This window comes from Saccostrea echinata, unplaced genomic scaffold (assembly GCF_033153115.1).
Source record: "Saccostrea echinata isolate AGI-Se365-2 ecotype Australia unplaced genomic scaffold, CSIRO_AGI_Sech_v1 ptg000038l, whole genome shotgun sequence".
In the NCBI taxonomy this organism is placed as follows: domain Eukaryota; kingdom Metazoa; phylum Mollusca; class Bivalvia; order Ostreida; family Ostreidae; genus Saccostrea; species Saccostrea echinata.
Genome location: NW_026889787.1, coordinates 1,819,590 through 1,834,759, shown reverse-complemented (window position 1 = coordinate 1,834,759; position 15,170 = coordinate 1,819,590). Strand labels below are relative to the sequence as shown.

Genomic DNA, 15,170 nt, shown 5'->3' with positions numbered 1-15,170 from the left:
GCCCTAGACCAACTGTTTTAAAGTTATGGCCAATGTTAAAGTTTCTTCAAAGGTAGGTCAAACTCGTAGGTCAAGGTCAAAGGGTCAAAATCGTTGATGCCCAAGAGAAGGTCTTGTCACAAGGAAAACACATGTGAAACATAAAAGCCCTAGCAAAAATTGTTCAAAAGTTATTGCAAAATGTAAAATTTTCAAAAGTATGTAAAACTCAAAGGTTAAGGTCAAAAGGATCAAAATTGGCAGTACCCAAGGGAAGGTCTTGTCACAAGGAAAAGACATTTGAAACATGAAAACCTTGGCACCAACTGTTCAAAGGTTATGGACAAGGTTAAAGGTTTTCAAAAGAAGGTCAAACTCAAAGGTCAAGGTCAAAGGGTCAAAATTGTTGGTATCTTAGGCAAGGTCTTGTCACATGAAAAAGATATCTGAAATATGAAAGCCCTTTCACCTACTGTTCAAAAGTTAAGTGGCCAAACTAAAGTTTTCAAAAGTAGGTCAAACTCCAAGGTCCATGTCTTAAGGTTAGATTTATTGGTATCCTTAGGGAAGAGCTTGTCACAAGAAATAGACCTGTGTGATATAAGACCTAAAGCACCCATCTTTCAAAAGTTATGACCAATGTTAAAGTGTGGTAAAATTTTCCAAAGGTGAGTCAAATTCCAAACTCCAGGTTAATGTTTTTGCGGACAAACAGACAGACAGACAGAAATACAGCTAGACGGACAGAACAAAACCTATATGCCCCCAAATCTTCAGTTACGGGAGTATAACAAACAAATCGAAGACAATTATCTGTGATGTGTCCAAGGGACTTAAGTATTTAAAGTGTTTCAGTTAATATTTTTAAAAAGTAACGAATTTTAAAGTTTGAGTTTCTTTTTATGCCCCCGTTATCGATTATTCGGGGGCATATAGTTTTTGCTCTGTCCGTCCGTGTGTCTGTTTGTTAGCAAACACTTTAACCTTGCCCATAACTTTTGATTGTTTAGAGCAATGGCTTTCATATATGTGTATTCCTTGTGACAAATATTTTCTTTGGGTACCAACATATTTGACCCCTTGAATTGACCTGGAGCTTGAATCACTTTTGCAAAATTTTATCAAACTTCATCCTTGACCAAAACTTTTAAACGATTGGCACTAGGGCCTTCAAAATTAATATTTGTATTCCTTGTGACAAAACCTTGTCTTGGGTACCATTTATTTTGACCCTTTTGTATTGGCCTTGGTGTTTGACATACTTTAGTTAAACTTTAACCTTGATCATAACATTATAACAGCTGGTCTGGGGCTTTCATATTTCACAGGTCTATTCCTTGCAACAAGACCTTTCTTTGGGTACCAACATTTTTTATCTCTTGACCTTAGAGTTTGACTTAATCAATTGAGAAACTTCAGCCTTCACCATGAGCTGCCATACTGGGGTAGTCGTGTTTCACAAACACATCTTGTTTACTAAAAGTTTGGTTTAATTTGGTATACTGTGAAAGCACTAATTTTTTTTCTGGGGTTAATTTTCGTTGTTTTCGAAGTATGAAGAGACCCACGAATTCATGTCCACCACAAAATGTTAAATGTCATATACATTACTATTCAACAATTCTTTATCCACAAAATAAAATCTCCACCATCCATATTTTTCCCCCAAACCACGAAAATTTGACCCCCGAAAATATGTGATTTTATAGTTATAAACAATGCATGATTATTGGGAAAAATGAACATTTATTCAGCCAAGAAAAATCACATTCCCCTGGAGAGTTTATCCCTCGGGGAATTTAATTTTTCTAGGTTGAATAAATCATTTTTCTCTCACGATCATGCAATATACATATAAAGTGGAATGTTATCTCAATCCTTTCTTTTAAAAAAAAAAAGAAGTATGGCCAAATAAATGTAAGCACATAAGATTGTGAGACTCATGAAAAGGGTAATCACATAGTTTTCCTTTTCTTCTTGTGAATGGAAAATCCACATATTGTACAGATAAACCTAATCCATTCAAGTAGCTTGTAGCAATTCAACTTAATATACCAGTGTGTCGATAAAATTATTCCTTATCATAAGTAATTCAAGCTTTTTTATTCATATTCTACTGATATGTCACACAGCATTTCAGATAACAAAATTGTTTACATACTAAGTAATTTCGAGCACAATCAGGCATATACCCATTTATATGTAGAGTATATTTTAGCATAATTGCTCTATTGAATAGGGTTCGTTCATCTATCATTCGTTTTTGGCTAACTTTTCTGATTACATTTTCCGAGATCCGCCTTCTTCTCCAGCACCACTAGACCTATTACTACTTTCAACCAAACATGCTAAAAAGCATTCCTTGTAGAAAGGGATTCAAGCTATAAAAAATGACGGGCAACACCCTCTTTCAAAGGGGAGATAATAAAAATTGAGTAAATAAAAAACCTGTGGCATCTTTTCAAAAATCTTCTTCACATGAACTTCTCACCTGGATTTCGTCTAATTTAGCTCATCTGGAATTAGACTAGTTGGGCTGGCGACGATGTAAAACAATCTAATGTCCTGTCTACACGAATCTCTGTTAACGAGGTTGGATCCTGATATTTAAAGTCTTAAACTTTTTTTGTCAAGTATATTTTTTAGTTTCTACACACATAGCTTAATTAAAAATCAAATCAAAAAATGGGGGTCAATATGCTTCTTTCAGCGCTACAATACATTTAATTTGACCTTTTTGCACTGACATTTGTGTCTTAATTAAAAATCACATCTTCGACGTTTTCCCTCCAAAGTTTTTATCCAAATAAATCATGGGACACAATAAATTGTTAGTCTATTTTAAAAAAAGATACATTAAAAATGTGCTGAAGAAAAAGTTTCAAATTGCTTCGCATAAACAATTATTTGACCTTTCTGCACTCACAAAATGTTATTTTCTGGCATTAAAAATTTTAAAAGCAAAAAAATTATTTTAAAGTGAATTTAAGCAGATTGATCAAAGTTATCTTATATATTCAGAAAAGAAAAACAAAAGTGGGGGTCTATGACCTAAATTTTTAAATATTACTAAAAAAAATGTTAATTTTATGTTAAAATTGGCTCATTTTTTCCTGGACTTTCAGAATATATTTACTATATTTGTCACAATGAAATGAAAGATTTCATAAGAAATAATTTAATAGATATTTCAGAGCCAGCATAAAACATTTCACTGCAAAAAACAGCTCTGTGTACAACCAGCATGGAAAAATAGGAATCTAAACTTAAAAGCACTGTATATATTTCAAAAGGAAAAATTGATCATTTTCTTCTAAAAAAGCCTTCCACCACAAAATATAGTTCCTGGCTTAATCCTATTTTAATGGAATTTCATTGGATATAGTTTAATTTGCATTGTAGAATCCAGATTCAATGTTAGAACATAAAAATGATGCAGAATTTTAGAAATAAAGGTCCTGACTAAAATCTGCTCAAAAGCTCAGGATCGAACCTCCTTAAGTTTTACTTTGCATTGAGGTAACTGAGGTAAAATTATATCGAATTCTGCACTGTTCACATGGAGAGCTTTATTAGAGATTACGTGTAAGATACTACGCATTGAGTTTAAACTACGTTCACACAGATGTTTTAATGCAAATTATTTTTATTCAAATCAATTTAACAGAATTCAATTACTTCTAACGTTTGAACGGTAAGCGAAGTTAATTTGGTTTGAATTAAGCCGTTAAGGTCGATTCGACATGTCGGTTGATATTTATCAAAACCACTGATACTATTTTTGAATTAAAATAAGAAAACAAATATTAATGACTAACAAATGTACATGCATCATGTCAGATATTTGTTCTGCATGTATGCATTTTAAAGTACCTAGCTGTTAATTTGCAAATGGTTACAAATTTAGTGCGCATTGTTTTCTTTGCATTAACTAGTTGATGAAACAAGGACAACAACAGTCTCGTTTGAAGTCATCATTTCGAAAGTTCTATGGTCGATACAATGACCTTATCAGCAAATACAATCTATCATTTGGTCAAATGCTGACTGATCAATGTTTTTCATACTAATTGTTAGGCCACTATTTACACGATGTAATTTCTACGGATTTTCTGTTTACCCAGTCATGACAAGGCGCACTTGGCGGGTGTGACCGGTCGACAGGGTATGCTTACTCGTTCATGGCACCTGATCCCACCTCTAATGTTTTGGAAGGTTCGTGTTTGCTCTGCTCCTGATTTGCATAGTTTAAATGGACTTATGAGCTTGAATACTGTTCGTTATCTCCATATTACACTGTTCTGTTTATAAATATTACACTTTCTATATATGTTGTATCTAAAATACGCGATACTAAGTATCTCCCCCGGAACGAAGTCGAGGTAAGGGCGACATATTGTATTTCTTCCACCTTTGATTTGACCGATAATATTCTCGCAAATGGCGTGGACAATCTCAAGTAAAACTCGACAGAAATGTTAAATTATCAAATCAAGCTGTGCATTCAACATTTCTTTTTTTAGAATACCCACCGTTGCTATACATATGAAAACTTTTAAGTCTCATTTTTCTAAGTATCTGTTCAGCTAATTTTTTTTTTTTTTTTTTTTTTAAATAAGGCTTTATTTTTTCAGAACGTCAAAGTGATTTTAAAAAAAATGGAATCGCTTGGATATTTTTCTAATCTAGTCATGGAAGCAAAAAAGGTCTATTCATTTTCAATATATTTCAGTTTTCTATCTAAAGATATTTCAAACTGTATAATCTAGATTTATAAGGTCTGTTCAGGTTTCTGGGGTTCAAAATTTCCAAAAAGACTGCCGCTGCCATAGAAACAAGAATGTGGCAAATTTTTGAAAATTTGAATTTTGCAATTTTTCTTAATGTTAGAAGCTTACTCTGCTTTCAACTCCAATATTACACTATTTGGTCAGTTCGGGATTATGAGTAACATATGCCATCGCCTGAAATGGCAAGGATTTTCTGTTAATGAGGCATTGTCTTTCTAATTACTAAGATGCAAGTCATCCAGACCTACAGTACGTTTTATTTTTGATATTCACAATCCATGAATCTTTGTTTTCTATCATATCTTGATAACATACTCTCATTATATAGTTGTTACTTCTTTCTTAATTTTAACCAAAATTTAAATGTTTTTCAATGTTAATATATTTCTATTTGTATTCTACTCGATGCATAATACTCTACACTACTACAATTATTCTTTATTACACTTACTACTCTTTCACATTAAGTGTGAGCTTTTCTGATCAAAATTTGTCTTGTGTCTGTCATTGTTGTTTTCGTAAACATTTAATTTACATTTTCATCATCTTCTCCTGAACCAATAAGCAATTTCAACCAATCTTGCATTAAATCATCTTTGGGTAAGGAAGAATCAAGTTTTTAAAAAAATTTTAAAGAAATTTTCTTCTCAAGAACAAGAAAGAAATGATAATTCATATGTACATGTATATGGAAACATGCATTCGCTGGTAGTCATATTAAATGTGTTCAAATCATGACTCCTCGGGGTATGATGGGGCCATAATGGGCGATCGAAGTTTTACATAAGAATTTATCAAGAAAATCTTTCCAAGAACAGCAGAGAGCCACGATTTAGTCATATTAATGTGAAAACATTCTCAGGCAGTGTAGATTCAAAATTGTTCAAATCATAAACCCCCTGGGGTAGCTATAGGGTGTTACATAGGAATATATAGGATTTTTTAAAAATCTACTTCTGAAAAACACATAGCCATTATTAGTCATATTTATATAATGAAACCCTCAGGTAGTGTAGATCAAATTCGTTCAAATCATGGCCCATGGAGTAGGGTTGGACCACTTCAGGGATCAAAAATTAAAAAAAAAAATCTTTTCAGAAAGAATGGGTTCCGACTCTTTTTTTAGAGCTCTACTTTACATTTAACATTTATTTTTCTATCATTTAAACGTTTAGGTAGAATGGACACTTTACCCATTTGTATTCCAGAATCTTTGTATGGCTCCTATAGAGCCATTTTCCAGTAAATAAGCTTATCTGTCATCTAAAAAACAAATTATCAATTAATCAGTTATTCAATATTAATAATAAATGAATCAAATTTGTTAAATACGACATTACTTACAAGATATTTTTTTGAAAAATATAACTATTCCATTAAGTGAAAATTGAGAAACATATCACAGCGGGGGATATTCCTCGCCATATTCGCCCCCATTCTTTCCTTCTAATTTGATTAAATACTTCAATCTGCGTGATACTGATTTGTAAGACTTGCTGTCTCCTCAGGTTCTGGCGTTTAAAATTTACAAAATGACTGCCGCTGTCATGAAAGCCAAAAAAGGTAAATTTCTGAAAATTTGAATTTTGCATGGTACATGCCAGACCTGGGGATAACGATAATATGTAACGGAAATGCGTTTATTGTATTCATTACTACCATTCAAAGTAACGTTTACTGGTCCATCTTTCATTACAAGTAATGGCAAAGTAATGGATTAAATGAAATATGGAGATAACGAACAGCTAAAAAGTGTCAGTAATGACCAATACTTTTCAATAATTGCGTTTTGTCTTATCTTTATTTTTTTTTTTTTTTTTTTTGAATCTGAAACCAATCGAGGTCACTGACAGGTGATTTTTTTTATATAAAACATACGTAAGAATAAATTCTTATTTTACCTCTTTTTTTAAAAAAATGTTTATTCAATGGCTATTGATAGACATCCTAAATGATTGTTTAGACAGAAAACATCTTGACACACAGCTATAAAGTCAATTGAAAAGAACCAGGAAAATATACCTATAGAGATCTTTTTCAACAGTAGCCACAAAACGAGTGACAATAGTACACTCTACTGAGCACTGACCAGTTTTAGTGAAATACAAATTAAATTATTTTTTAACTGAATTTCCTACTTCACAAAATTCATTCTCTGTGAGCAAAATGCGTATTAGATCATTACGATCTACCAGAGGTCACAAAGAAAAAAACTTTAAGGCCAAATATATAGATTTATGTCCATTATTTATTATTTCTGGTAAATTTTAATTTTAAACAGTGACAGTGAGGATCGAAATTAGCTAAATCTTTTATAATGTTGATCATTTCAAAACCCTTATACACGTGTTTTAAAGATCTCTGTTCCTTCAAACCCCCCTTTAACAATGGTTGGGTACCTCATTCTACATGTATGCGATGGAACCACATGGGGGGGGGGGGGTGATGGGAAGGGGAGACCGAAATACTAAAATTCTAAAAGTTCTCAAATTTCCGTGTAAATCTTACATTTGAGAATTTAGAAATTTAAGGGGGATAACGATGTACTCAGATAATAACGATGTACTCAGATTTCAGCAGATCAATCAATCCATTTATTATGATATACATGTGCATGTATTATTTGCTCATCTGTGTATACCTGGCGCAGATGGAAGTTTATAAACATCGTGTATACACATACAGTGTAGCAACGAAGAATCACGGATCGATCAGTTATGTAAGTATATGACATTACAGCTTATTGAGAAGCAAAAAATAAAATAAGAATAGATAAATAAGTATAGGTAAGAAAAGGAAAATAGTGAGAGGATTTAAATTATCTAATTCTTCTGAACAGTGTGAAATTAATAAAAAAAAATTAGATGGTCATTAGTTAGAAATTCAAGTTACTTTTAACATTTTCCACTCTTTTTTTCGATTGATTATTTTGTTATTTTTCACCTTCATTATACAGTTAATTAATTATCAAATCTAAAAGTTCGTGAAATGTTGAGTCGATAAAGAACATTTTATGGTTTTTCATTTTTTTTTAATCTCTTTTCTTTTCTTTTCTTTTTTTTTTCTTGGATCGATTATAAATTTATATGAATACATATATAATAATTCATAGAAATATAATTATTTTATCACGTTTAAGCTAGATCCTAATTTTACCACGAAAAAATAAAATACATATCAAAAATACATTTATATTACAACCCGGCCTGGAAAAAGCACAATAAATTTAAAACTACACTGTAATCAGGTGGCTAGAAATATTGGCAGTTATTCTCATCTACCTCAGAAAAATTCAGAAAAGAATGTTTTTAATGCACACATTTTCCTTTTTTTTAAATCCCTTTTTAAATAGTTGATTCGACATTTAAATGCTTATTTTGCATTAATTTATAGATTTTTTTTTTTTTTAAATTTAGTAGATGGTCGTATTTAATACAGATATTGGCATGAATGCGTGCATTGTAAAATAACATCCAAACAAAACAAACGTTAAGTCTCTCATTGAAAACAGAACAACGGAGGATAAAAATCTTATTTTACGGGTGTTTAATTAAATTCTCTACACCTGGTCAACTCTGAATACCTTCTGCGCTATGTATTACTTAATCGGTTTATTAAAGCGCCCAATTCAATATAATATCGTCTGCTATATGAAGATAGTTTATAACCGTTAGATAATTACGATTTTATTTGGAAACTTCTTTATCGGCGTCAGCCAGGCAAGGAGAAATCGATAATCTACAGGGCTATTTCTTTCTTTCTCTCTCTCTAGGTCGATTGCAGGAAATTTTATCGTCTGCTAACATTATTTATGGATGAGTCATCTTTGTTATCGACGTAGAGGCAGACGATCTGACTTCGTTTCCATAGCACCCACTGAAATGTAATTATCCACAGTGATCCTAATGCCGTTTTGCCGTGATCTTATTAAACGCGTTCAAAGAGCTCTTGCTTCAGGTTGAAGAATCACTGCATCATTGAGGTAAGAGCTGTATATATTTATTACAATTTAGCTGTTATAAAATTGTGCACTGCTATCGCGCTGTATTTTGTAAATAAGGTTTATACTAACTGGGTCGGCTGGAGGGGCATTTATTTTTATCTTAGATAAACAAAACACGGATTTTTCTCCGGCGAAATCTTATTTGATTGAAAACATTTGTTAAATTAACTTCACTTTTTTAAGTTTTCAATACAGCATACAAATGCTTGAGATTTTAATGCAAATGTATATAAGGCATACATGTACAAACTCAGAGGTGTACACTTTTGTGATGCGTAATATCAATTTACATTGTACTTCCAAAAATAACAAAACGTCGGGAGGGTTCCTTTGTTTACGCTATGCAGCTGTTACTGATTTAAATGTGCGCATTTTATGTAGTTAATAACGAAAATAAATTGATTTAGAGCATGCTCTCGAACAAGTTATTGAAGTCTTAAAAATAGAGCTTGAAAAAAAAAAAAGATTTGCCTGAAACATGTTTATTTAAACAATCATGCATATACCTGTTTTATAAACCCTTATCACAGCTATTTATACAAGATACTCGTTCACGCAAATTTTAGGACAATGTTTTAGATTTTCACTTTACCTTGTTATTTGTCGTTTACTGTTAATTTAACGAAATTAAATGTCTTGCTTGTGTGTACTTGGTAAGAAGAATAAACTGACTGTTAATTGAAAATCGCAATGGACTCACTAATTACATGTTTTCAATAATTATTTTTAAAAAAAATATATCAAATTTATTTCTTTGAAAAAAAGCTATTGTTAAAGGACGTAAAATAATTAAACATTCTTCAACATACATGCGAGATATTGAAAAAAGGAAGATGTTTCGAATCGCCATCTACATTTTATTTTATTTTTTCCAAAAAAAATATTTAAACAGGCAAATATTATAGGCTCGTATTTTTTTCATATCAAATTGATTGTTAAATGTAATTTAACACGTTTAACAGGCGATGGACGTTGACGGCGAGACGAATGAAAGTGATGACGTCACAATAGTAGAAGAGACACCAGAAGAGAATAACCATGGAAAAGAGAAAGTCTTAGCACCGCTGGCACCAAAGCCACTTCCTGTAATGATTAGACGATCTGTTCCGGGTCATAAGCTCATGCCAACTCGATACCTTACTAACACTAGTCACCCAGGTTTTATCAACGCATGGCGCATGCTCAAGAAACAAGAACAGTTGAAGAGAGGTCCGAAAGAAAAAGAGACATTCCGAAGAACCATGTACTGTCTTCCAGATAAATACGCAAAACTTCCGAAATTCTCCTCTGCCGATCTAGCAGAGAAAGCTTTGGTGCAAGAGCACCAAGATATGGGATATGGTATGTAAATAATGCGGGAAAATCTGATTTTTATTGAAATGAAATTCTTTTTTTAAAAAAATAATCGAAATGTTTTTTGAAAATGACTCATTTTTTGGGGGTCAATTCTAAACAGGCAATGAAAATACTCAAGTTTCATGTGTATGATTAGATTTAGAAGAAATAATTTTGATATGCCTTTTTGTCAAATTATTCAAATTTCTAATTTTAAAGTAAACTTCTTTTGCTTTGAAGGATATCCTGCTCAAGACTATGATTCTAATCAAATTCCCAGAAAAACGGAACTCTGTCTTTCTCTGTCACCTCAAGAATTTGAAAAGCACCTCTCTGAGGTTCTTTACCCAAGCCTGAAAGGAAAGAAATTCGAAATCTACAAGATAGACAAACAACGCCGTTTGATCCGCCTCGCCAAATACACTCCCCGAGCAATCAAAGACTCCAAGTATCAAGGCAGCCTCATTATCATACCATATGTAAGTACACGAACGATACAGTAATTATGTTCGTGCTCTAATACACTGATACAAAGATTAAGATTGTTAACCAGTTCAAGGATAGTCAATGAGGAAACTAAAGACTCAGAAGGCGCTCTAAGGGGAGCACTTTAAAATGACAAAATTAAACTTGTGTCTGCTGCATTGAAACAAAGGACTACTCATGTCTTTATTGTTATAAGATATACACATGAAATCATATTATCCACCACGAGTTATTTAAAATTACTATTTAAAAATCATGATATGATCGAGTCGCCTAATCCATAAGTACCTTAAATTCCCAGAGATGTTTCATAAAGATTTTTATTATTCACTTTTTCGCAGGTAAAGGAGGAGGATCGCCCCCCTCAGGTCCTTTACCGTTGTGGGGAGGAATACTTCATGCACCAAGTGTCTTCTACGACCAGTCCCCCAAACCAAATACCTCTCATCGGAACCCCTCCAGAGTTACCGAGACCTATCAGTGAGGGTAGCGTTGAAGGGGCTTCACAATCGTCCATTGCCACGTCATCCACAAATTTTCAAGTGACGTCACCAAAGCACCATGTCATTCACAGAAATCCATCACCATCTCCTCCAATGGTACAACAACAAGTTATCGTGAGTTTGGGTTTTTATACATTGTACCATACATGTTGTTTTATTAATTTTCGTCGAGATTAAATTTCGTAAATACAATTTCGTTAATGCGTAAATTGTTGAACAGGTACCGTGTCCTGTTCTATATAATCAATAAAATCATTACTTCATTTATCAACTCAGTTCGTTGCATTGCTCAACCACGAAATCAAAGATAATTGCTTTTCAACGAAAAATGACGAAATCACAATACATCTAAAGCTGCAATGATTCTTTTTATTTTCACGTTGGCTAGAAAAGAATTTACATCAATTTATAAAGTTTAACTTAACATACTCAGGAGTGCAGATTACCAGCCAGATCTTTTCATATCTCATTCATCTGTATGCAGATCTGATTTTAATTAGTGGGTAATTGCTTCTTTCAGCTGGACTTGACTAACACCGTTATTAAATGTGAAACAGAACATGTACCAGAACAAAACGTTCCCAGAGCCAACTTATCTATTGAAACTAAAGGTAAATAATGTTTTTTTCCCTTGAATATCCTACTATAATAACTTTGAAAATTATTCTGCCTTTTTCATATTTTCTTTGATCCGCTCACATAGATTGCTAAAAGAGATCCGGTTAAGGGTTATCTCCTGATGACCTTCAATTTATACCCAATCAAACGTTCATAATTCTCTGGTTTCGGACATATAAACTTTTCGTTGCATCAATGCAATTGATATTTGCACTTGATCTGTTTTAATTCATTGATTTGTATGAACTTGAAGATCTTTTCTACAGCTAATTTCACTTCAATGTTCGACACCCGGAAGGTCGATAAAGTGCGAGCTCTCTGATTGGCCAAAAGTTAGAGGAATGTTTTTTGTTTGAAAGATTACCAGGAGATGACCCTGAATGAGATTTTTTCAGATCCTTGTGTTATGATCTATGTGAGCGGATCAACTGATCTGGTTTTAATCGGATTGTTTCATTGTCAATTTAGTAAAAATAAATTTCAAGTCTTGTTTTATATTTTTTACAGCAAAATGCAAGATATTTGAAATATCTGAATTCCTCAGAATGCAAATCCAGGAAAAAACTTTAATTCATATCAGAAGATCCCATGTGTTGTCGGATGTCATAAAAATCTACCAGAGAAACCCGGGAATACTTCAAAGTGATTTTAGCGTCTGCTTTGAGGAACATCCATGTAATGATGACTCGGATCACGTGCCATTGTCACCATATGCGATGTTTGTTGAGTTTTGGAAGGAAGCATTTGCAAATGTTTTTGCAGGCAATCAAGAATCAGTCCCAATGATAGACCTCTCCATTGATCCAGAGTTTTTCAAAACGCTTGGTAAAATTCTTTATCATGGACTTATACTGTTAGACTATTGGCCCGTAAAATTATCACAGGCTTGCGCATGCGTAATGATTTTGAATACGTGTTCTGATCGACAACTTCTGACGTCACTACATCGAACCATGTCTGATCAAGAGAGGTCTGTAATAACTGAGGCAAAAAGAGAAATTCGATCGGGGTGTTCTGAATTTTCTCTGTCAACAACAAGAAGCTTGTACCAAGTTCTCCGCTTATATGGCAATACACAAAGACCAAAGCCTGGAAATCTAGAACAACTTCTACTACAAATATCAAACTACTACTTAAAGCAGAAGTCGTACTGGGCGTTGTTTGAAATGAGGAGTGGACTACAGGCTACTGTATCAGACTTTCTCGGTCATTTGGAGGAACAAGACGTGTTCACATTCTATTCACTCCTCACCCCAAACGCTTTATCCTTATTTGAAAAGACAATCTACATGTTCTCCGCCGCAGACAACAGCATTAATGAAATGGAAGAAAAGCGTGTCAAAATGTACTTCGAGAACTTTGTAATGAAACTCAATTGTGAAACCCTTTCTGCACTTCTCATTAAATGGAGCTACTCGGATTGTCTCTGCATGGAACACTTGTATGTGCGGTTTTTGCCCAATGCTATTTCTGACAGGCCTCATTTTGATCCAAATGAGACCACACTGACGTTGTCGTCTGTGTATACGTCACAGGAAGAACTTCATCAATTGATGATGTCAGAACTGGAGACGTAGCTTACATTCCGTGAATGTCTAGAACATATGTCTGGTGACACACATTCTGTGTTTAATGTATTATTGGTGTATTGCATTGGCAATCAGAATGAAAGAAAACAATATTGCATGTTCTTATGTTTGTTTCAAAACATAAAAAAACCTGTTTGGTATAAAGTTCTTGACTACATTATTGAAATGATGTTGTGATTGCAAGGAATCAAGGAGAAGATTATTCTGTCTTCGAGTATGAGACAATTCTAATGGAAGACTTTTTATTTTACAAGAAACATGTCACTCATTCTGAAGTTTGGAAAATGTTAGGCTTCTTTGTCTGAATTTAAAAAAAAAAGATAAAATGATATATTTTTATATTTTCCAAAGATATTTCCGTGCAAGAAGTAAATTATATGATGTTTCGTTTGAATTCATGCAATAGGTCTGACTAGAAATTTTATAAAACCTAAATGACATGAGATACGCTATTCTAGTTAAAGGTTTAAATGAGTCTGGGAAGGACACGGTTTCAATGTCATGTGACATGTACCGATGGACGACAATATGTGCAGTAAGGGTAGGTACACATTGTTGCCGGCGACAATATGAATAGGACGAAAAGAGCCATAGCTGCCTTACCGACGACACGGCCGACTCAAGAATTTAAAAGGAAATCACCTGTTTCTATTTATAGATATACTGTACCTTTTCAATTCATGAGCAAACTATGTAATATGATTTGAGGACGAGTGTTATATTTTCATAGTTGCAAGTATGTCAAATGACAATCATTTTACTTGTTCAATACTCTAATTCTGAGACAAAAGATTTACGCAGAAAATCAATAACAATAAAACAAGTTGCTATGAATTTGTAAACTTTAATAAAATAGTTGACTGTCTTTTTCCAAGATACTTTCAAAGTGTAATGTGTATATTATAACTTTCTGAAATTGTGTATATTATAAAACATAATTAAGAAAAACGTTGAAAAGATACACAAAGAAAAAAAATTTAAAAAACATGAATGGAAAAATGTGGGGCTCGAACTCGCAATCACCATATTTACATTCCAGCAATCATACCGCTGCGCCAACGAAGTCAATAAATTTAACACAGATTGCTAAATCTTACGATTATATGAGAAGAAAAAGTTAATATACATTTTCATCATTTTCAATATGAAGACCACCTTTAACCAAAATTATCTAAAGGGAATGAAGTGCAGACATATCCAAATAAAATTATTCAAAAGTTGTTTTTCTGGTTAAGGGTGGTCTTTGGCAACAGTTTTTCATCGTTAGGTGGATACCTCAATATTTACTATATATTATATACAAACTGGATAATTTTCACATTTATCATATGAGGAAACTATTAACATTTCAATATCATTATTGTGTGATTTGGTTTAAAGCATGTATAAACTAAGACTGTATGACAAAATTTTGGTTAAAAAATGTATTTAAGAAATCACTAGTAGAGTAGGCGAAAATGCCTATCAAATGCACTATGGCTCTTTGTGCCGTCACAATCGCGTTCGTGAATTAGCATAGGAGATACGTGTGATTTACACAAATTACATTCACAAAACTAAAAAAAACCCATAAAAATATCTTCTAAAACAGCAATATCTGTGTGGCGACAATAAGTGCAGTGAGGGAATGACACATAATGTCGCCGACTATCGCACCTTTGCGACATTGTACCCTTGCTCAATGGTGTGATAGTGAACTAAGTGGTTCTATCAGATTCAATTTAAAAAAAAATCTGACAAAACGAAATTTGCAGGGGTCTTGCTGCATGATCACGCCTGATTAACAAAATTCAGTTGATTTTGAACGTTGCGAAAACGAATTTTTACGATTCTTTTGTGAAAAATAACTTTGCAGCCACTATATTAC

At 33.1% G+C, this 15,170-nt stretch overlaps 1 protein-coding gene across 1 annotated transcript; it reads left to right on the top strand.

Moving 5' to 3' along the window:
• Positions 1-8,469: 8,469 nt before the first annotated feature.
• Positions 8,470-13,316, top strand: LOC133200283 (uncharacterized). The gene is made up of 6 exons (XM_061336101.1): positions 8,470-8,751; positions 9,735-10,113; positions 10,348-10,586; positions 10,935-11,210; positions 11,617-11,707; positions 12,222-13,316. Exons 2-6 carry the CDS (start codon positions 9,738-9,740, stop codon positions 13,289-13,291), a joined length of 2,052 nt encoding a protein of 683 aa, XP_061192085.1. The 5' UTR covers positions 8,470-8,751; positions 9,735-9,737; the 3' UTR covers positions 13,292-13,316.
• Positions 13,317-15,170: the final 1,854 nt, after the last annotated feature.